At 43.2% G+C, this 21,456-nt stretch overlaps 2 protein-coding genes across 4 annotated transcripts; both read right to left on the bottom strand.

The window, feature by feature from the left end:
* Positions 1–4: 4 nt before the first annotated feature.
* Positions 5–4,491, bottom strand: tmem184c (transmembrane protein 184C). Its single transcript, XM_040186678.2, has 10 exons — positions 3,904–4,491; positions 3,277–3,407; positions 3,155–3,191; positions 2,763–2,968; positions 2,294–2,368; positions 2,123–2,216; positions 1,927–2,039; positions 1,720–1,819; positions 1,410–1,581; positions 5–1,321 (listed from the first exon to the last, which is right to left on the bottom strand). Exons 1-10 carry the CDS (start codon positions 4,018–4,020, stop codon positions 1,011–1,013), a joined length of 1,356 nt encoding a protein of 451 aa, XP_040042612.2. The 5' UTR covers positions 4,021–4,491; the 3' UTR covers positions 5–1,010.
* Positions 4,492–8,204: 3,713 nt separating this feature from the next.
* ednraa (endothelin receptor type Aa) lies at positions 8,205–18,812 on the bottom strand. 3 transcript variants are annotated; one of them, XM_078109134.1, is made up of 8 exons: positions 18,677–18,812; positions 16,651–17,175; positions 14,878–15,005; positions 12,928–13,126; positions 11,851–12,003; positions 11,542–11,675; positions 11,163–11,271; positions 8,205–10,601 (listed from the first exon to the last, which is right to left on the bottom strand). In XM_078109134.1, the coding sequence occupies exons 2-8, from the start codon at positions 17,128–17,130 to the stop codon at positions 10,464–10,466; spliced, it is 1,341 nt and encodes a 446-aa protein (XP_077965260.1). In that variant the 5' UTR covers positions 17,131–17,175; positions 18,677–18,812; the 3' UTR covers positions 8,205–10,463. The 3 variants fall into 3 exon arrangements, with proteins under 3 accessions (XP_077965260.1, XP_077965259.1, XP_077965261.1); XM_078109133.1 differs by lacking the exon at positions 18,677–18,812 and adding an exon at positions 18,146–18,396; XM_078109135.1 differs by lacking the exon at positions 18,677–18,812 and adding an exon at positions 17,814–17,949.
* Between the last annotated feature and the right edge of the window lie 2,644 nt (positions 18,813–21,456).

Here is a 21,456-nt window from a genome sequence, read left to right as displayed (position 1 = left end):
TTAATGTAGTTAATCAGATTTAATGAGGCCTTTGAGATGGAATTAAAATATGTAGAACCATTTACATCATCTAATGTAATACCATCAATTTTATTAAAAGAATAAAAGCACATAAGGCATTCTCAAGTTAGACAATAAAGATTATGCTTTTGATTCTTTAACAGAGACTGATGTTCCTTTACATAAAAATGACAAACCTGCACGAATCCATGTAAATCACAATAAAAACAAAGCTAGGGAGGAAAGTTGCAGTAACTTCAAAATAAAAGTGATGGAGAACATCAGCAAAATATTGCTGATTGTGGTATAAAATGCTAAATGGATGTAGTGGAAAGATTAGTTCCACGGCTGATAAAGCGAGTGAAAGCTTAAATAAAGAGTTATTAGACATCTATTAATGTGTCGTTTGTAACGGTATTCTGTTTAAATGGTTGGACTGTACTTGCAGTAAATACATCGTATCAATATTGATCACACTGCTCAGACGTATCATTCAGCAGGCTTACCTTTAAAACATACAAATTAAACAGTTTAATTTAAACTTTTCATTCCTAAATTCATCTCTTCATCCCGCCAGAGTCAAAAAAAAAAGAAAAGATTATTCTGGATATTTAATGTGCTTTCATATCGTAACTTGTATTTACGATGGCTCATTTCAATTGTTCTTTTGAAACCACTTTACCATCAAGATATGGTGAAGAAAAGTTGCATATTTGGCTTTCATTCAACTGTCACATCTGAGATCATGACATTTCCTTTTTGGAAAACACACACACACACGTCTCATCAAGGAACACAATGAGTGTGCTTTTTGGGGTCGTTAAATCTTTCCCAGCTATGATGAATTAAAAACCATCCTTCACAGCCCCCCCGAGCCACGTCGCTCGCTAGCGGCACAAAATCGGCAGAAAACGCACATTCTCTTTCAGTTGTTGAGTGCCATAACTTCACTGAACATTCTTGGAGCTGTCAGAGGCCCGTCTGGTCCTGTGATGTCTGAAGGAAACCCGCTAGGTGATCACGATGAGGTCTGCTTCCGTCGGTTCTTCGCCGGGGCTGCTCCTTCCCTCCTCCGGGGTTTCCTCCAGTCCAGCCTCGGGTCCCTCATCCCACGGCGCCGAGCTGAGCCCGGCCGGCGCCGACGCAGAGTGCGGTGTGAGGGTCCTGCCCAGGCCCTGGTACTGACCATTGGGGGACACGGGGTTGGACGCCGCCTCCGTAACGGCGTCCTGGGAGCCCGAAGAGAGCAGGCCAGATCGCTCGCCGTCGCCCGGATCCTCACCGAAGTACGACTTCCTTGGCCGACCCAAAACCGTCCTCCCTGCGAACAGACAGATGGTTATGACCGGCGACACGATGGCAGGAATCCGGCAAACCGGGGGGAGGGGGTGGGGGGGGGGGGCACCTACCAACATTGCGGACTTGTTCAGAGATGTCCGCTCTGACATCAGACACGTCCCACATCGCCATGAAAGAGTCGAAGCAAGAACCCTCCTCGGCCTCCTGGATGTAAGGCTTGTAGGTGAAGCTGAAGTGATGAGCGATGGCTGCCAGGAACATCTCCACACAGATGATAAAATCCTGAGGGACAACGGGACCGTGTGGATTTCGGGGGGTTAGGGAGGCCAGATGTACTTATTCAATAACTCGCGTGTTTAGATCAAACTCAAGACATTTCGGGTCGGATTTATTTCCCCATCTAGTTCCGCTTTAGCTTACCTGCAAGCCCGTGGCCACGGCCTCCACGCTCTCCCACTCCCACGTACGCGCCTCTGAGATAATGCCCACTTTCACCAGCAGCGCGATGAACGCCGCTTGCCTTGAAGAGTCGACAAAATGACGATTGTCGGCAGCTACAATCATCTGATGCCATTTGAACATATAGTTGTATCGTCCAGACAGGCAGAGGTCGCGTCGTCGACTTACCAGAACGAGACGAACACCACCATTTTGACGCACAGGAATTTGCCCACCGGCTTGATCGGACTCAGTTCTTCTCGCAGAGCTCTGTAGAACAGCACCAGGCAGTACATGGCAAACTAGACCGGGAGAAAAACAAATTCAACCATCTCATTTACATGACATGCTGCATGTACAAACAAACAAACAATGGCAGTGTTACCAGTTGTGAAATATTGTTGAAGATGACCAGGTACGTCCATGCATTTGTTGAACTGAAATTGCCTTCATCGTAGACTCCACAAAGCTCACAGATCCTTGAGGGGAAAGAAAAAAAAATGCTCCCAACGGTATTCAGAAATAAAAATGTGCGTGAAGAGCAGAGCTCACTTACAAAGCGATCACTGTTGTGACGGGTCGAACAACTGTGTACTGCAACACTCCCAGTTTGCATCTCAGCAGCAAAACCCTGCAGAGGAAATACATGTATGATTAGAAGTAGTTTGCTTATAGGAGTGGAATCTCAAGCCCAATCCCTAATGGTCATCGGAAACGTGGGGACTTTTAAAAATTTTTTGATCGTGCTCTATGACAAATAACACAACTATAATGTGTTAAAACATTTAACAGGCAAGATTTATGAAATACAAAATTAGAAAACATAGCTGATGCTGAAAAATGTAAAATCAGTTTTTTTGGTCCTTCAGTTCAAAGGAACAAAACTGATCCTGGGGACAAAATGAACTGAGGAAGAGACACGCTAACCAAGAACAACATTTCCCTCTCAAACGCAAGCAAGCTAAAAGTACATGATACAAACATGTTGCTATTCACACACACACACATTTCCAAAGGAAACCTACTCTCCCATGGGCCAGGGCGGGCAGCAGCAAAGAGGGGGCAGATGTCTCTGCTGCTCCTGGGACTCCAGCATGGACACCAAGCTGGGGTACTGATTCTCCAGGTAGTTCAGCAGGAAGGTCATGAAGTTGTAGATGACGTAGGCCTCGTAGCACTCTCTGCACGTGTCCACGTAAATCGCTATCTTTGGATATTTTAAGGCGATCCACTGTGAGATGTCAAAAGAGGAGCAGGATTACACGGGATGGGGGGGTAAAGAACTTTAAAGCTTGAACCCATTCTGCTAATGGTACAACTGGCGGTAACATCACAAGGGAATGTGAAATTGGTTATTGCGGATGCCGGATTACTCTTGTGTTGCACCATGGCACTGATTAGATTACACACAACTCACACTGTCCAAGCTGTAGATCGGAACCATCCATAATATCCTAAAGCGAGATACAAAACACACAATCAATCAGAAAGCACGTTCAGACTAGCATTCACGGAACTCATGCTTGTTGAATGGTTTACCGGATGATGGGTTTCTGAAGCTCTGGCTGGGTGTAGTGAACCAGGTGCTGGAGGATGCCCCATAACGATATGGGCATAGTCATGAACACAAATATCCCGGCGATGAACCATGCTTTATTATGAGTGCCGACCTGTTATTAAACAGAGAGAGAAACAGTCAACGCTGGAAAAACCTTGTCTAATCAAACGCTAGGCAACTGGCAGGAAAATGGAACTTTTCTACATCCCATAGTAAGCCGAGGGTAAAAACAGGTTCTTAACTCAAATGAAATAGAACCACAACTTTTTTTCAGAGTGTGAAATAATCTGCCAGACCTGTATGACTATTTCAAACTGAAATCAACATGTTGAAAAATGTTATATTATTAGATTATACTGGATTAAAATTAAGAAAAACACGTTATTTAGTGACTACCTGAAATAAAAATAGATATATATAATAATAATAATAATGTGATCTTGATAATGCTTTTCTTAGGGGTTAACGACAGACTCCAATGATTTGATAAAGATTTCTTGCAGTGACCAAAGCATCAGAATGCAAACAGTAAATACTAAAAGTCAAACACAGTGGACCTTATATCTCATAAACTCATTAGCATGTATCTATTCGTTTTTAGAACTGACCCCTGACTTTTGCATGTCCCATATGCACAGAGGCAGAACGACTAGCAGCAACAAAATGTAAAGCACGACGACCAGAGGCCGAATCCATCTTCTCCAGTTGCCGCATGAGCAAGGCATCGTGAACTAGCCGCAGGTTCCGGTGACCAAAGAGGTGACCTGACGCTCGACACATTAAACGTCAGCTCCGCATTGTTTAAAAAGGACCCAGGACAACGCGTGTCCAGTGTACGGCCACGTTGTCTCCTCCTCTAACGTTAAGTTTACATCCCCGGGGAAGAAGCCGCTGGAAAATTACGAGCTCATATGACTCGATTTAATGAAGCTAGGTGGCTAACGTTAGCTGGTCAGTTTTTGTTCCCCATGTAAACAAACGAAGCAGATTGTCCTGTCTGAACCATCGAAAGTATATACATGTCTACTTCAATGAAGGAACACTCCAGTCAGATAAATCGTCCACCTCTTTAGATGAAACAACACATAACAGTCTTTTTAGAAGGTTTACGATCGTAAAAGTTTTCCAAAAAAAGTAATCGCTGTTGAGTGTATACTTCCTGGTTTATGCGTCATACGTGGTCCCGCCTACAATCCACAATCTGATTGGTTGAATCGAGGTAACTAGCCAATTGATGAAGAGGATTTTCCTCCCTTTATTGTGCGGTTCGGAGCCATTTAATAAGAGTCACGTCATCTTTTTTTTGTAGTTGTTGTTGTTGTTGTTCTTGGCATAACAGAGTATAGTTCTCGGTAGTTAAAGCTATAGTCACAGCGGAATACAAACTGCAGTTGCACCTCTTGATGGAACTGTATCTCACACACTTCTGCCTTTAAACAAGGACACTCATACTAAAATACTGTATTTCAACAAGGCAGGTGATTGGCTGTTGCACACACTTACCTTACCAAATATTAGCAAATTCTAATAAAAACAATTTCTACCAATATGTGTGCATTCAAATTGCCTCCCCCCTCCAAATCCCCAAGTCTGAGGACTTCTTAATCACGTGTGGAGCACTCCTTTGAACCGTTGACGCGACTCTCTCTTTCAGCAGCTCTGGTTTGGTTCCGGAGAAATGTTTTTGGTCACATGATCTTTTCTTTCGCCAGCAGATGGCAATGTGAATTAAAGATTTCCAGCATACCAGAAATAAAATCTTAAAATCCAATGTTGTAGACTCAGACTGGTCACAGATGCCAGTTAGAATAAAATATTAGATAAGTAAACAAACTTTAATTTATAGTTGAAACATACGATGAACATATTGTGGTAACAACTGAATATGATGTGTTGGTTATAAAGTCAGTAAAACTGTATCCATTTAGTCCACAGCAACCATTTTAACTTGAGGGAAAAGCACAGGTGTTATCAATAACATTTACAATGGCTTTTTTTCTTTAGCAATCTCCCAGTAAGCCAGTGAGTCACTATGAAAAATGGTTCAGCAACCTGAAACCAAAGGAGCTAAATGGAAATCAGCGATCTTTAATTTCATTATTTACAACTATAATTGTCATGTGACACGTCACGGTCTTCAGAGAGAGAGGCCTGTTAGAGCCGAAAGTCAAGATACCAAAAAACAAGAATCATACAAATGTGTTACTTTCCATTTTATCATTGTAAAAATGTATCTCTTACTAAAGCCAGGTACATGTTTTAAACAGAATATTATCATTTTTGTTTTCAACTTTTCCTGTTTTAAAGAACTCCTTTAACAATTTGCCCTGTTTTTGTTATGCAATTCTCTTCAATCCGCAATAACAAAATAGTACAAAAATACCCATCAGAACCTCCTCATCACCTTCAGTTCTCGTGCGCGCACGTGTTTGTGCACACGCTTCAACCCATTTGTGTTTTTTGTGTCTTAAGTCTAGAATGAGGGGAGGCAGAACTTTCGTCTCCGTTGCTGCGCGTCTCCGCTGCCCCACAGTCACAGAAATCACTGGTTGTGGCAGGACAGATTGTGCATGAATTTTTAATTGGTCCTTTTGGCTTTTATGAATTAGAAATGTTTTTCGCCACAAGTCGTGCAAGCGAGTGCCATGGCGGATCGCTCGGAGGGATTGCCATGCAAAGCGGCATGCAGGGTACAAGCCGTGTGAGGGCAGGGTAGATAAACATATGCTGTGTTTGATCAGATCCCAAACAGATTCCAGCATAGCGGATGTGGCGTCCGTTATGTCTCGCTGAATCATAGCCATGACTGTAGGGCCGGTACACCATCGCTCAGTGTGTGCCTTGCAGGAGACACACTTAGACAGGACAAGCAGAAGGATAGATCTGAGGAATGAACGCACAGCAAAGGAGGAGACACACTGAATCCTGAGATGTAAAATGTATCTTCCAAAGTGCACCTCCTTTGTCAGAGGAATACGCAGGACTGCCATCGTTCAACAATTACTTATTTATCTTGATGTGTCTGCCGTAGGTCGTTGTGTCAGGAAATGTTCATTCTCACTGAGGCTGTTCACTTCAGTTCATTTGTTCCTGAAAAACAACGTAAGAAGTTGGATGGAGTCAAAGAAGCTCTTACAACAGCGGTTAAAATCAAGGGCTGCAGGCCTGAGCTCTTATGCATTTACAGCGTTACTTTATATGGAATTTATTCCTCTTTAATGCTCAAAAGCTATTGTTCACCCTTTGCAAAATGTTTATTTGTGGAATACATCCATTTGGTTTGGGTGTTTTAATACAAATTACAATATTGTCGACCTTTAAAAAAGAAGCTGTTTGGCCATTGTTGTCATTGCCAGTCATGTGTCTGTAACAGTCAGACCATGAAGGGTCTGAATTCAGCCTCAATTTCTTACCACAATCTGACAGGCTCTGACCAAATAAACGCAAAACGTAACAGTTACTTAATGTGATTTCCACACAAAGCCTCCTATTAAGACAGGGCCTCAAGTGTTTTATACTTACAAACAAAGTGGAAATAAATTAAGCACAAACCAGTTTACATAGCGGGAACCTGGAGGTTCTGGGGCCCCTGAAGCACTGGAGTAGGGGGACATTACCTTTTTGAGGCCTGAGTGCTTGATATTGGATTTGAAATAAAGTTCAGCAACTCTAAGAAAATTTAATCTTGATTGCATAAAGATACTGTACAAGTTTAGTAAAGCAAACAACATTACAAGTATTTATTTTGCTTGTATTAGTTCCCTCATAGCCAGAAAAACATCACTGTTATCATATTGTAATATCTAAAGAATAAAAATGTAAATCACAGAATCTTTTATTCCCTAATAGAGAATTCCTTGTTGTCTGTGTCATGAATTTAGATTGGTCTTGAGAACTTGTTTGCTATAAGCTGTCAAATCTGACGAAGCTTTGCGTGGAGGGGCACTTTTGACCTTCGTGATCCTTTGTTATTTGTTTTGGAGTTTTATTCAAATCACTTTTGGCAAGAAACAAGGTTCCCACCAAATTCCACTATGCTAAATTAGCCCAAACTCTCTTTTTTTCCTCTCTCTCTCACATTTCCCAAAAAAGCATCAATATGTTCCAACGTGTTTCCTCCTAACATTCCGATTTTTTTATTCCTGCGATTCATTCAATGTTTTGAGCAATTCTGTCCGGGGTTATTGCAACCTGATTGTGGGATGATTTCATATGTGGAATATGGAGCAGTTTCATCAAGTTTATGACCTGGCTGAGATTTATCACCAACCCACTAAAACAAATAAAAGGCCAATGTCCGATAAAGCCACAGCTTCTACAATCTTTTGCTTGACTTGGATGTTTTTCAACTTTCTGTATGTGACTACTCGGCTCTGGCGGATGCCTCTTTTTCCAGAGGTTCGAGAGCATAATCGGGGGTTCATGACACCTTCGCCCACAGCAAAGTAGACACTGAATTCTGAGAAATTCTCTCCTGAAAGAACTATAAAAACGTCTTTACACCAAAAGAAAAATATACCGAGTGCCACTTTTGTACTTAAGTTTTGAAAACATTTGTATTACTTTAGTACGACTTTTTATGGTATTAATTAGGATACACATATTCTTTCCACATCAAAAGCCGACATGACTAATACACGGATGATTCAATGGTCGGACTCCCTTTCTTAAACCCTCTCAGTAACGCAGATGAAAAGTTTTATGTATCCAATTCCCACCATCCAAGCTGTTCACATCCTCTCTGCTGACATTAGCAGCCCTGAGGGCTCAGTTGTCGGGCAGGTCACAGTGTTCTTCAAAATCACTCCCAGACGCCCCTTTCTCACAGACGCAAATGAAAAACAGAAGGGGCCCCCTTGACTTCCCGGGGAAACCAGTACGGGGAAATAAACCTCCTTGTTCCACGCTGTGGGGATGGAAATTGATTTATTGGTTTAAGCAGCAGCATAAATGACAACAAACATTGTATACATTCCTTTTTCTAAAAGATTATAATGAATTGCTCCAAAGGATAGTGGTAAAACAAAACAGAAAGTAGCATACAGTTATCCCCTCTTATATTGTGCACATGTGCAAGATACTCCAGCTAATGAAGTGCAAGTACTTGTACACAGAGCACTCGCATAAACACACACACACTCATGCTACCTCACAAACACACACACACACGTTTACATATATTCACATATCAAATAGTATAAGGCAGTCAAGTTTGTGGTTGTGGAATATGATTTGAGCATAAAAACTGTCAACAAGTAATTTTCAATAGAAGCATTTGATATGAATCCGCGCGGACAGACGACAGCCGGGCGCTGAGTGACACGGTGTCAACCTCTTTCAAAGTGTTTATGTTTCACCCTGTTTCCGTCTAAAAGAATGCAGCGGGCCGGTTCGCAAGCAGTTTGACGTCACGCCGACGTCAACCAGCGCGCGAGCAAAACCTCTGCTGCGACCTGTCTTCCGCGCAGCAAGCTAACATTGGCCGTTTTTGTTTTCCTTGTCGTTTGTAGCGTGTAAATAGCGTTGGATTGGGAAGGTTAGGGCGACTCAAATGTTAATGTCAAATGTTAAATATTTCAGGTCAGCGTAAAGGACTGGAAGCAGAAAGGAACCAGCTAGTTTGGCTCAGTCCAACGCTAACAGAAGCGGCCCGCCACCACCTAATGAAGCTCAATGATGAACACGTTATAAGCGGCCAGTTATCCGCTGAGTACACAGCGATTTCTCACCAGCTACAATCTGCTAATAGCTGCAGCTAACCAGAAAAAAAACAACACAAATTGTCAATTAAAGGCAGTGGTGTGTTTTTACCCTCACAGAGAACAGCACAGTTTCCCTTTTCTCCAGTATATATATATATAAAAAAAGACCTGTAATGGGATATGCTAAACAAAGCTAATCCTATGGCTGTATGGGCTTTAATATTTGGAACGTCTTCCACCAACATTAACAACTCCACCGCCTTTAAAAATCGTCCTACGTCATTACACAGGTAATGTTGTCTCCGTAAAATACTTTTTATTACTGCAACATAACACTTTATAAAAGTGGACACTATAGATATATACATAAATATATATATTCCGTTATACAGGCATAAAAGTCACAAGTATCGTTGAGTATATTTGTTAAAATTCACAGTGTGTAGAGAAAAGCAAATTCCCACCCGTTCCTGTCTAATTCCTGTTTATTTGATCTACGCTGTTATCAAACCTGTCATAACGTATTACCTCGTATTCATCAATTGCTTCTCATGTTCCATCAAATTACAGAGTTGCAACCCCCTACTTGATTTTTTGCAGGGATACTTTTGGCTTCTGACATCAGAAATTATTCTGTGCTCAAATGTTTTGTTCATTGATTAACCCACTGTCTGTGGATCATGATTTCATTAAACAGAAATAGTTTGTTTTCCCAATTTCTGATCAGAATAATTTCCCCTTTTTTCCTGATTAATCAGAAACGTTTTTTGTCCGGTAGTGGGAAGCAAATAAACTTCAAAACTCTCTTCTAATTACACCACAAAGCAGCTCCATGAATAATAACTGCGAGTGAGATACGCCTCGCAACTCCTTGCATGTTTAATGGAAAATTAATTTTTTGTTCAAGTCGGTAACACGCCTTCCTGTTTTCCTCCATCAGTGAGCGGTGAACTCATGGGGACAGCACAGACTCGTGTGCCGTCATTCCCTGTGACAGTCTGCTCTTTCCTTCCTGTGGCTCCGTGCATCCTTCCCAGCTGTGCTGCCCTTTGCAGGAATAGAGCGGTTTGCTTTTGATTGAGAGTAATTCATAGTCACCGTTCAGCTGCATCCTGCAAAGAGTCCTTGTTCTCCTCACCTCACCCCCGCCACCCCTTACATCTCTCGCGCGTCACTGTCCGTGGGTGTGGGAATACAAAGAGTTTGTCCACCCCCCCCCCCCCCCCCCACACCCTCCCTCTTCCTCCAAGAGTGGCTCCGGCCACTTCAGAGCAATGTGCGCTCTGTTATTAGTTGTCCTAATACGTCCCTGCCAGGCTCATGTGTTGCTTTAGTGGTGCAAAGGATGTGCTACTTTATGATGTAGATTTTCTAACAGGTGTGCATTTGTTGTATCTATGAAAAACAAGAAAAGAAAAAGCTGCTGGATATATGGAAGTGCTTGAAAAAAGAGAGATGAGATGAGATCAGTCGCTGTCCTTCCTGATGCTGCGATCAGTGTGGACGTTGTTGGGCTCGGGGCTTTTACACTGGATACTGGTGCCATTCATGGGTCCGATGCTGCTCAGCTGGTTGTCGGAGTAACACCAGCAGCACAAACACGACTGGAAAACCGTGTAGAGGGAAAGAGAGAGAGAGAGGGAAAAGAAAGTTAGAAAGAAATAATGTAATAAAATGATCAAGGTTAGATAATCTAGTGGTGTGCATAAGTACTGGGAACAGGGGGAAACAGTGATCCAAAAGAAGGCAAATTCTTCTTGTATTGTATCTTATTTATCTGATTGATTCGATCTGTACAAAAGCAGAAGCGTGAATCTGTTTTATGCCGAAACACTTTGTTATCCAGAACAGTAACTTGTGTATTCAGATGATGTATTTCCAAGCTATCCGGTTGGATAAATCCTATAATGTGCAAACTTGAGACATGGTTTATCTTTGTTTGACACTTGCAATATGTGATCTCAGCCCAACCAAGTGAATACATAAATCATCAGTCTACTTTCACATGTTGCTCAAGAAATGTCATCGCCATCATAAGCCTCATGTGTCAAAGGGGTCAAGTTCACCGTTTGCTTTACTGGCCAGAATCTGTTTGTGTGTGTGTGTGTGTGTGTGTGTGTACGTGACAGACATCACTACCCATCTGTTGTAGGAGAGCATTGTACCTTGAAGCAGTTCTTAAACTTTTTGCTGACAAAGTAGAGGATGATGGGGTTTATGCAGGAGTTGATTGTTACAAGGTTGATACTCAGGTAATCCAGGACCAACAGGAAACTGAAAAGCCCCCAAAAAAGAAAGGATTCGTTATGATTAGTTTTATAGAGAACCAACAACGGTAATTACATCTGGCGGATAAAGCCTCATTTGTTTTCCTTTTTCCGTAGGCATTCGGAAGGCCATGAGGTGGGGGTGGGGGGGGGGCGAAAACATTTTCTTAACCTGCCAAAAAGACATTTAATATGACAAAACAGTGCTGTGCTATGTACTTTTGCATATTCTGTGTCCTTTACACCTTCAAGTTACATTTGTTCCACCAAAACTCACTTCAACAGCTCACAGCGCTTGTTATCCTGCGGATAGTAAACCATCTTCTTAAGGATCCTGCTGAGGTGCATCGGGAACCAGCAGAGGGCAAAGATAAGGACGAGGCAGAAAACGGCTCTGGCCACCTCCCTCCTCTGCAGAGAGAAGCAACAGGTGTGAATCCACCACTAAACAAGACATGACTACGTTTGTGCAACTGGCAGACTGAGCCAATTCAATTTGACTCTGTAAAGAAACACTCTGAGGATAAGTTACAGTTTAAAAATAACCGTTAGTGTTCCAGGAACGATATTAGAAGTATTGTCCAACCTGTTTGAGGTGCTCACTGAGGGCGATCCGTAGGCTGCCGTTCCTGCGGTTCAGCATCTCGCAGGTCATCAGAGTGTAGAATACGGCGGTGCAGGTGAGCGGTACGCAAAAGTAGAAGCCGAACAACCACCAGTCTTTTGCATCCCTGTAGAACTGCAGGAAAACGAGCACAGCAAATGATCAGATGTATTTAAACTGAAAATAAATGCATGATCGGTGTGGACGATGTTTGTGTCTCTCACATACACCGTCCAAACTGCCCTTTTCATTTACTCCTCCAAACAGTTCCACATTCTGTTCATTTTTAGTAGTTGTCCCTTGGCCTTGTGTACCCACAAAACAAAATTCAGTGAAATAAAGATTCCATAGCTTAAAAGATTCTGTTAAAAGGCCAGTTTTTCTCTGATCTCTGATTTCACTGCTATGTGAAAGAGATTACTTAATTTTGCACATATGGAATAAATGGACCCACATGTTGCTTATCTTTCAGTTCTCAGTATTTGCACTCGGCCTGCCCTCAATTATGTGTCCCAACGATGTGAGCGGGTCCAGGATCACATGGAGGGAGAAAGTACACGTGGTGTATCGTGTGATACTCCACTTGTATTGTTTTTGGTATTACATACTCACATTGTGGCTCACAAGGGGATTTTGGTTGAGTACTCGTGAAGTTATGAGCTGGTACTAAATGTCTTGTCTTTTAAGTTATTCAAGCAGGGGAATGTTGCAGATGATATATTTTACTTGTGTAGTCACACTCTACAAATGTCCGCCCCTACAACCAAAATAGCGCATCATCATTCCAAACTAAATCTCTGACTCAAAACAAACACTCTTTGTAGACAACGGAAAGCTCGAGCTGGAATTGCATTTTCACTTTGTGGAGTTTCAATGCCAGTGGGTTTCCTATCTCGTTTGTCCAGTAACGTTTTGTCTATTTAGTACAAAACCCAACTTCCATTCCAACGAGTGCCTTGACACAATGTTCTAAACAGCACATCTTGGCCGGAGTACAAGCAAAAGCACCGAGCAGCGATTCTCTTATCCATAAACGATAAGTGCGGCGTGACAGCGTACCTCCATGAAGCCACCCTTGGGCTTTAGCATGCAGGTGCGTATGGTTTGGTTCCCGCGGTGAAAGTCGACCATGTCGAACCCGATGGCCTCCGGCACGGCCAGGAAGAGAGACAGCAGCCAAATTGACACGATCTCCGTGAGCGTGAGCAGAGGGATGCCCACCCCCTGCACTCTGCTCCAGGACGCCACGGCTCTGTACCTGCGGAGGACACACACACACAGACAGGTTAAACAGACGGAGAAGACGTATTCGGAAATGACAGGGGGATTGATTTCTTATTATACAGCGGAAGTGGTTATGATGTAGCACCACCGAGAAACAAATGATGATTATTGAGGTATATAATGTGACACGATAACCGGCTTGTTTCTTTGGTCTTGGGTCTGCGGAAGCGACGTTGCTTTTTGTCATTAAACAGTCAACATGTACTTTGTCTCTCCTGACTGACAAAGCTAACAGTGTTTTCCTCAATGCATGGCAGCACACCAAGCACAACAAACTGCTCAGTCAGCGAAAAATATCCAAATGTTAAGAATTAATGTGCCGAGATGATCAATTGTTTATTTTCAATATGTAATATTTATATTTTTTTTGTTAAGCTTCCAAACAGACTGGTCCATGTTGGCAGAGAGGTCTGTCTACCGGCTTTTCTTTTCCCACCCACTGAATACTTGTTTGCTTGTTTGTTTCATTAATGGAAACCACTTGTCGAAATGTTTTAGTAAAATCCTGCATCAAGATTTTATGGCAAAAACAATATATTTTTCATGACACATTTGAATTTCTCTGTTGAACAACGTGGCGGCATTTATATTTCACTAAGTGGTAATGTATCTACCTTTTTGCCTTCCTCCAACGTTGAAAAAACACAAAAGAGACTCAAGTATTTAATGCACACAAACAAACACACACACACACACACACCAAATACGCTGCACATGAATGGTGAGCATCTGCTCTTCAACACTACTGTAAAACCCTGCAGTCTTTTTCTTAGAAAAGAGCTCATTAACTAATTAACTAACTAATGAACTTCCTGGTTGAACCTTGGAGCCTTTTCAGTTCTGTTGTCTCTGAAGTTTTGTCTGGTGCACAAAGTGAGATGACGGCTACAGCACTCCATGGTCATCATTTATTCATCGGGGAATTTCTATCAAGGTAGTAATAGCAGTGTAAAAAGTGAGTTGTCTGTATACTTGCCATTAAGGTAATGCTTTTCACATTAGCGTTATATATAGTTGCAGTGCATATGTCATACACGTAATGTGAAATACGTGACTGCAATCGTTCCATTAGATGAGTATCTCACAGAGGAGCTTTCAATGCAGAGGAAACCAAAATGACTTCGGTCAGTATCGAGCTTTCCCGAAAGCGTTTGTTCGTCCCTTCCAACTGAGTCTTTGTGTCATTAAACTGGAATTGTACTGAAAATCTCTGCATTGCGTAATAACCAAAAAGATATTAAAATGAAAACAAGTGTGACAAACTGATCCAGAGCAGTGTAGTAACAGATGGATTAATTGCCGTTGTCCAATTCAATTGTTTGGTTTCATTTTTTTTCTCCAATGATTTTATTGCCTCCGTAAAATGCTGTGCGATAGTATCTGTTTTTTCAGCTATGGAAGGAAAATATCTGAGACATTTCGCTCGGGTGTTTCCGGCTGACCATGTGACGTTAGAAGAAAGTTGCTCCTCTTCATACGTCTCCACGGAATGATAAAAACAGAAATAAAACCACCTCAATGACATTAAAAAAACACATCATGTCGGATGTGTTTTGGAGAAAGACGGTTGTACTAAACTTACCGTAACATTCATATTTAAAGAAATCCCCACAATATTCACAAAATACCAATAAAATCATTATTAGGTTTACGTGGAGCAGGAACTTTCCCTTCAAGTCTTTGCTGTCAAAGCTCCTGACGGGACTTAAGAGTGAGAGCACTGACCTGTCCACGCTGAGCGCGCACAGGTTGAGAACCGTGATGCCCACAGAAGCTTTCTGCAGGAAGGGCAGCGACTTGCACAGAAACAGGCCAAACGCGGTGGCTTCGAAAGGCCAGCGCGACGCCAGCAGCTGGTGGAAGAAGCACAAGTAATGACTGTCAATCACAAGCGGGTATTTCTCAACTGTCACACTGGTACCATTTGTTCGTCAAATCAAGTGTTCGGCTTAGCTGACGTAGCTACAACGACACAAAGTAAATTCTTTCAATAAAGTAATCGGTCTTAAAAAGGCTTTTGGGAGCAGACTTTTCACTCTCACTTTAGCTGCTGGGTTCACGCGAGCAGTAATATCTATTTAAGGAAATTTCACTGCAGATCGAGGCACATCAAAGGCCGTTCAACGTCACAGTGAGTTTAGTCTGACAAGGACCGTGTGGAGCTCATCAGCTGATAAAACTTTCCCATCTCCTGCAAACATATCGCCTCTGAAAACATGCTGTTGAACTTTAGAAATAATCTACTATTTTTGTCCCCAGTATTTTCCACAACTTCTTTTGACATTATTTCCTGTGAGATAACAAGTCAAGGCCACGCGACTTTACACCTTTATTTCCATCAAAGCGCTCTTGGCACCTTTGTGTAAACTGCGTTGAACAAAGCTGAAGGCCAAAGAAGGACTTCAGAGAGCTTCCTGGTCGTTATTGTTCACTTGTGCCGTTTAGGTTTCCCAGGACCGCAGAAGAGCACCAAAGAGGAAACGCTTTTCAGCGCACAAGTAAGATGATTGTTTTTGAAAACACTGTCACGGCCCCGAGGAAGTGAACGAGGAGTTTCGACGTTGTCGACGTGGCTGTGTCTTTGTTTGTGCTCGCACTGTTCTCCCCCCCGGTAGGTATTTTTCTGTTTCCTTTTTGGCACATGTTTCCTTCTCCCCCATAATCCCGGGTTAATTCTAACCAGGTGGCTTCCTCGTTTCTCTCTTGTAAAATGGCGTCCCACGTCACACTGGGAAGATCAAGACAGATGATTCCATTTCGCCATCATCCTCGGTTCTCAAACGAGGCTCGTGCTATTTATCGGTGTAAATCTACCCGAGACAGGAGCCCTGAGCGTAATTCATCATCATTCCACGCTTCATATTCCAAAGGCATAATTCAGTCACCAAAAATCCAAACGCGAAATCGCAGCCGACTGCTGCTCTTCGATTACTTTAATAATAATTATAGACAACCATAGTGCTAAAAAGAACCCCAGAAACAAAGGCATTTTTAAACAAAAGCATTAATCAAACTGATCTCACTTTTATTTGTATAAAACATAATAGATGGGGCTTTAATGGGGGCCTGAGTTCAAAATCCCAAGTGATTCATCACTTGAGTAGCAAGGGTTACTCCAAAAAAAAACCAACCTCTAGACATGGGTCAGTGACTAATGTCCCGGGTCAACGCCAGGCCATCGGCATGTGTGACCACGGCCTGATTCCTGTGTTTATTTAAGCCGGCCGTATCCCTGCTCCTCTCATCGCTGATCTGCCCGCACAAGGAAGATAACGCCAGCCGACTGATTGCACTTTCCCGACCGTTTGCACGCCTCCCACCCACCCCCCCTCCCCTCCGTACTCGCGATATTCCACCTTATCTCTGCATATGGCCTCCATTGTTGCTGCATTCCGTCACATCGCCACGGAGACCTGTCACTCTGCAGGTTTTGGCTTTCAAAAAAGTAACAAAAAAGGAACAGTAATGAAACATGCGTCAGATGAGTGGAAGTCGTACCTTGAATACATTGATGGGTATACCCGTGATTATGTAGAGGAGGTCCCCCAATGCCAGGCTGGCAATGAGGGCATTTGGCCCGTTCCTCATGCACTTGTTGTGGTATATAATCCTCAGCAGGGTGGCGTTGCCGACCAGGCCGACGACAAACACGACAACGGAAATCATGGTGTTGATGTACTTAAAGTAGCCGCTAATCGAGGTGGTCACGAGGCACCGCGGAGGCCGCATCGGCCTCTTCACGACGCTGTCGTTTCCCCACCCCGAAGATTGTGCCTCGACCCCCGGGCGGAGGCCGGGCGCCCTGCTGGTACTGCCGGTGCTGTGGAAACCTGTAGGCTGCAGGGTGGAGTGGACGAGAGAGCCTGGGAGAGAATCCTCATCTGCTTCAGCTCTGTTTATCTGGCACATTCCTCTGGCTGCCATACAGGCCATTAGCAGCAACATATGTACAGCCGGGTTGCCCATTATGGAACGCATTCAGCGCTTTGGTTTCACTGATTCAAAGACGGTACCAATGGGTCTCTGGTGAGAAGAGAAAACAAACAGCAACAGGAGAAATTGGTTATCGACAAATGACTTTCCAGCAAATTCATTGCATTTTGCCAGCAGTTCAAATACAGCTAGAGTGGAATATTACATATCAGGTTCAAGGAAGCTAAACGGCATAACTGTCCTTTGCTGTGATGGGAGTTTAAACAGCTTCTTCAAGACTTCAAAAAGGTTTCACCAAAGGGGGGCACAGATGGGAGATGCCGGGACCAGTTAGAGTCACAGGGTCCAGGATGAGGCAGCGGCAGAGCGCATTGGGCATCTTGTTTGTTCTCGTTGGTCCCTGGAAGAGGGAGTCGTTGGCAAACGGCTTGGAGTCGATAATGTTCCAGCTACGCAGTGAAACCTCTTGGGCCGTTTCACGGCGAGCCTCATGTGGGTTTGTTACTCTTTGATTTCCTGGGTTTTGCATTCTCCCCCTGTTTCTAATTTGGAGGGGTTTAAACATGTGGCTAACAAGGAAAGATCTTTTTCTTTCTTCTGCGGGGGTTGATTTCCTGTCAACGTTTCTCAATGCACAGTATAAAAGAATTGAAAATGAGATTATCATCCAAATCTACAAAATAAAATAAAAACTGCAATTCCCCTTTTTCAGGTCAAAGCTTAATTACCTTCACTTTAGCTGACTTGACACAGGAAAAACTTCCAGACAAAACCAGAGTAATTCACTCTACTAAACTCCCGGTAAAGAGCAGATAAAGTTTAAAACTGTCATCTCGACCGTGAAGCCCTTTTTCATCATGTCATCTTGCACCGGCAACTCTCACAGCCCGCAGTTCTTCCTGTTCAAAGTCCCAGCTGTCACCAAGTACACAAAGAACAATTTAGCAGCCAGCCCTTCAAGTAGCATCGCAGTTTAGCATCAGCACGACACTGCTGGGATCTGTGACAGCACGCAAACTGATCTACCCATAAATAATAAATGCATTTGGTTTTCACCTACCGCTTCTAAAATGTCTGCCTGGCCCCCTTGAAAACCGTCAGGCAAACTTTCGGCTGAAGCCCCCAGACATCTGTATCACATCACATGAGTAATTAACGCACTATCAAAGCCGCACCGTATCCCACTTGGTTTGAGCAATGCACCCGTCTGCTCTGAGGTGCCTTCGCATTATGGAGTTTCCTGTGGAGAGTATGTGCGTGCGTGCGTGTGCGTGTGTGTGTGTGTGTGTGTGTGTGTATCTCTGTGTGTGTGTGAGGCACTTTGACTGGGTGGGATAGTAAATCTCCACCTCCCTTTGGTAACAGGCTGCCCCCCCCCCCCCCCCCCCGCCTTTAGAAACACCCCCACCCTGCCCCCGTCGCTCTCCTCTCTCAGAGGCACCGCCTGCTGACAGTCATCTCACGAGGCACAACACACACACACACACACACACACACACACACACACACACACACACAAACACACACAGTGGCGTAGGGCATCTGGAAGCCCCCCCCTCCCCAAATGCCCCTTTCCCTAGATCCTTCCTACCTTCTCCTTCAATCCCACTCTGATCCCGTGATGTCTTGTGTACGTTACACGCAACTGTTTCCTCGCACAAGAGGCAGCAGGGATTAGACGGGAGGAATCACCGGGGACGTCAGTGTCCGTGGTGCAATGGTACAGTTTGTTTCCCTCATTTGACAGGAGGAGGAGGAGGAGGAGGAGGAGGAGGAGGAGGAGGAGGGGGGGCGGCTGAGATGGGATGTAGGAGCTAACCAGAAGACTACTTTTACTTTTACAGACTAACCGCCTCTTGGGTGGCCTCACCACATCACAATATCTTACTCTTCCACGCAGTGTTGAAATAAAGCTTCACAGGGGCTGTAAAAAAAGAGTGGATAATCACTTGGAGCTGGATTAAAAGGTGGGAGGAAATAGGGTTGTCTCTTCAATTACCAAACATCTAAATGACAAATTAAGAAAAAAAACAAGAAAGGCCAATAAATCGTTTTTCCTTGCGTGAGAAAAACAAACCGAACATCAGAGGCAGACGGAGAGGCCGCCATCTGCGAGATGACTGAATGCCCGAAAGAGAGAAGAAGACAGTTCAATGTCAAGCGAGAAGAGTGCTCCTGCATCAGTGTCCATTATGGATTTCGAAATGGACCCTTCATCATGATGCGCGCTGAGAGCAGGAAGAGGGGCCATCAACGACACCCACAAAGAGCTGACACAGCAGCTGCTTCAAGCAGAAAACTACTCAATTAGACCAATGACAATCACATCGCTCCTGCCCGGCACAATTCTTTACATATTTGTTAGAAAAGGCACATTTTCTTAGTGCATTAAACTAACAAATCAAGTAATCTTTTACGTATTTTAAAAGTGGACAGTTTCAACCAGATATATTAACAAGCATCTTTAACACAATTTTTCCTTTACAACAATAAAGCATGATTACATTAATCAGTATACATCTTTGGAGTACTTTTTGTTTTTGCTTTTTATTTTGAATAATTACAAAATGCTATATATGTCATGTCATTAAAGACAGGTTAAAGAAACTTTCTAATAAAACTTTGAGTGAAACTCTCCTGCATCCTCGTGAAACGTATCGGTTCAGTGTTCACGGTCCATTTACAGGTACTTTTCCTAGTCAAATGTGACTTAATTGGGTAATGCCAATATTTACAGCCATTTAAAATTAAAGCGATCGTGTTTTCTTTAATTGTAGTCATGAATTCATCATGACTTCTGAATTAGTTATGGTCAGCAGTGGCAAATGTTTAATTTATTGGAACGTGATTTGCTGACGGCATCTGATATCTTACCCCCACCCCTCCCTTATTTTTCCAAAGTCCCCTGATTGTTGGCAGCTTCTATGACATTTTAACTTTTGAAGGGGTAGTGAAGTCTTTGTTAGTAAATCCATTAATATATAAATGATGAAACCTTTACCTGCTCCCTGTAGCTCTGGCTTTCATGTTGTTGTTGTGTTGTTGTTTGGATCGCAATCAGGTATTAATGCCATTCTGTCTGAACTCGAAGATGGCAGGCTGCCTGGTAATTCATATGCTTGTTCTCTGATGGCATCTGTCGAAGTGTGCTCTCTGCATATTGGTACATACCCTATGGGAAATTTCAATCCAGCCCCAGACTGAGTGGGATGTAAGCAATTTCTTAACTGGGACACATGCGCAAAAAAACAGAAAGAACAGAGAGAGAGATAGAAGGAGAGAGAGAGAGAGAGAGAGAGAGAGAGAGAGAGAGAGAGAAAGAGAGAGAGAGAGAGAATAAGTTTGAGGCCAATTCTACTGTGACAAGCAGTGACAGAGTTAACAGGGTTCAGTTTACTGCCTGGCTTTATTAATTCGGGACATACGCTCCTCGAAAACAAAAAGTTACAGCACGAGAGAAAAATATAACGTGAATCTTGATGGAGGAATTTCCATAACAGCCTGATTAGTGCCGGCACTTGACTCCATCAGACATTAATCAATATAACATGAACAGACGATCTTAATTAGGGGGAGGGGAGACTTGCCAAAGCAGCGATGATGATATCTGATGAAAAAAGCCTGTGGAGAAGTGAGTGTTCTCGACGATTTGGCTCTTGCAAAGTTCCTGCAACTTTCTGGCCCTTAGTAACGTGAAGGTGTGTTGTTAAAAGTAACAGGAGGTTTTCTTTTAATATAACTTTTAACACAACTCCACCTCTCCAGTCTGCAGAAACCGCTAATTCTGGGTTCATAGAGTCTGGCTCTCTGATGATTAAATCTGAAAAAGGGATTTCCTCAAGTGCAAAGGTCATAAAAATGAAAGCAAGAGGAACGCCGATTGTCTGCAGCTATTTTGTTTCCCACAAAACTGGAGGTCACATCAGCAGCATAACAGTTAAACACATAAACAGAATTTGAGTGGCGGAGAGTGTGAGTTATTTCCCTGGATTCCCCACCACCGTCGTGCATAGGGAGTATTTTGCACAGAAGGATGTTAAATCTCTCCTCCTCCGTATCTCAGAAACTGCATTCCAGCTAAGACAGCACCTTACAGTTCCCAACCACTTCCAAAGACACGACTCAGCCCTACCGGCATCGGCACCGCCAACTGGAGTCCGGGGAGGAGACGAGGCTCCGCGTAAATGGTTCGAGTGTGATTGCCAGTTTGAACGTCATGGGGTTAAATGCGATATGAATACATCTGGCGTGTTGCTCTTATATCAGTATTTATTTGTGGTGTAGAGATGGCCTCTGAGTGTGCCAACATTCCCCAAAGAAACATGTGAGTTATTTATTTCATGTCACTTGATAATGCAAAACATCTATGTG

The sequence above is a fragment of the Gasterosteus aculeatus genome, chromosome 9 (genome assembly GCF_964276395.1).
Source record: "Gasterosteus aculeatus chromosome 9, fGasAcu3.hap1.1, whole genome shotgun sequence".
Classification (NCBI taxonomy): Eukaryota; Metazoa; Chordata; class Actinopteri; order Perciformes; family Gasterosteidae; genus Gasterosteus; species Gasterosteus aculeatus.
The sequence above is the reverse complement of the archived record's forward strand: the minus strand, read 5'-3'. Positions and strand labels throughout refer to the sequence as shown.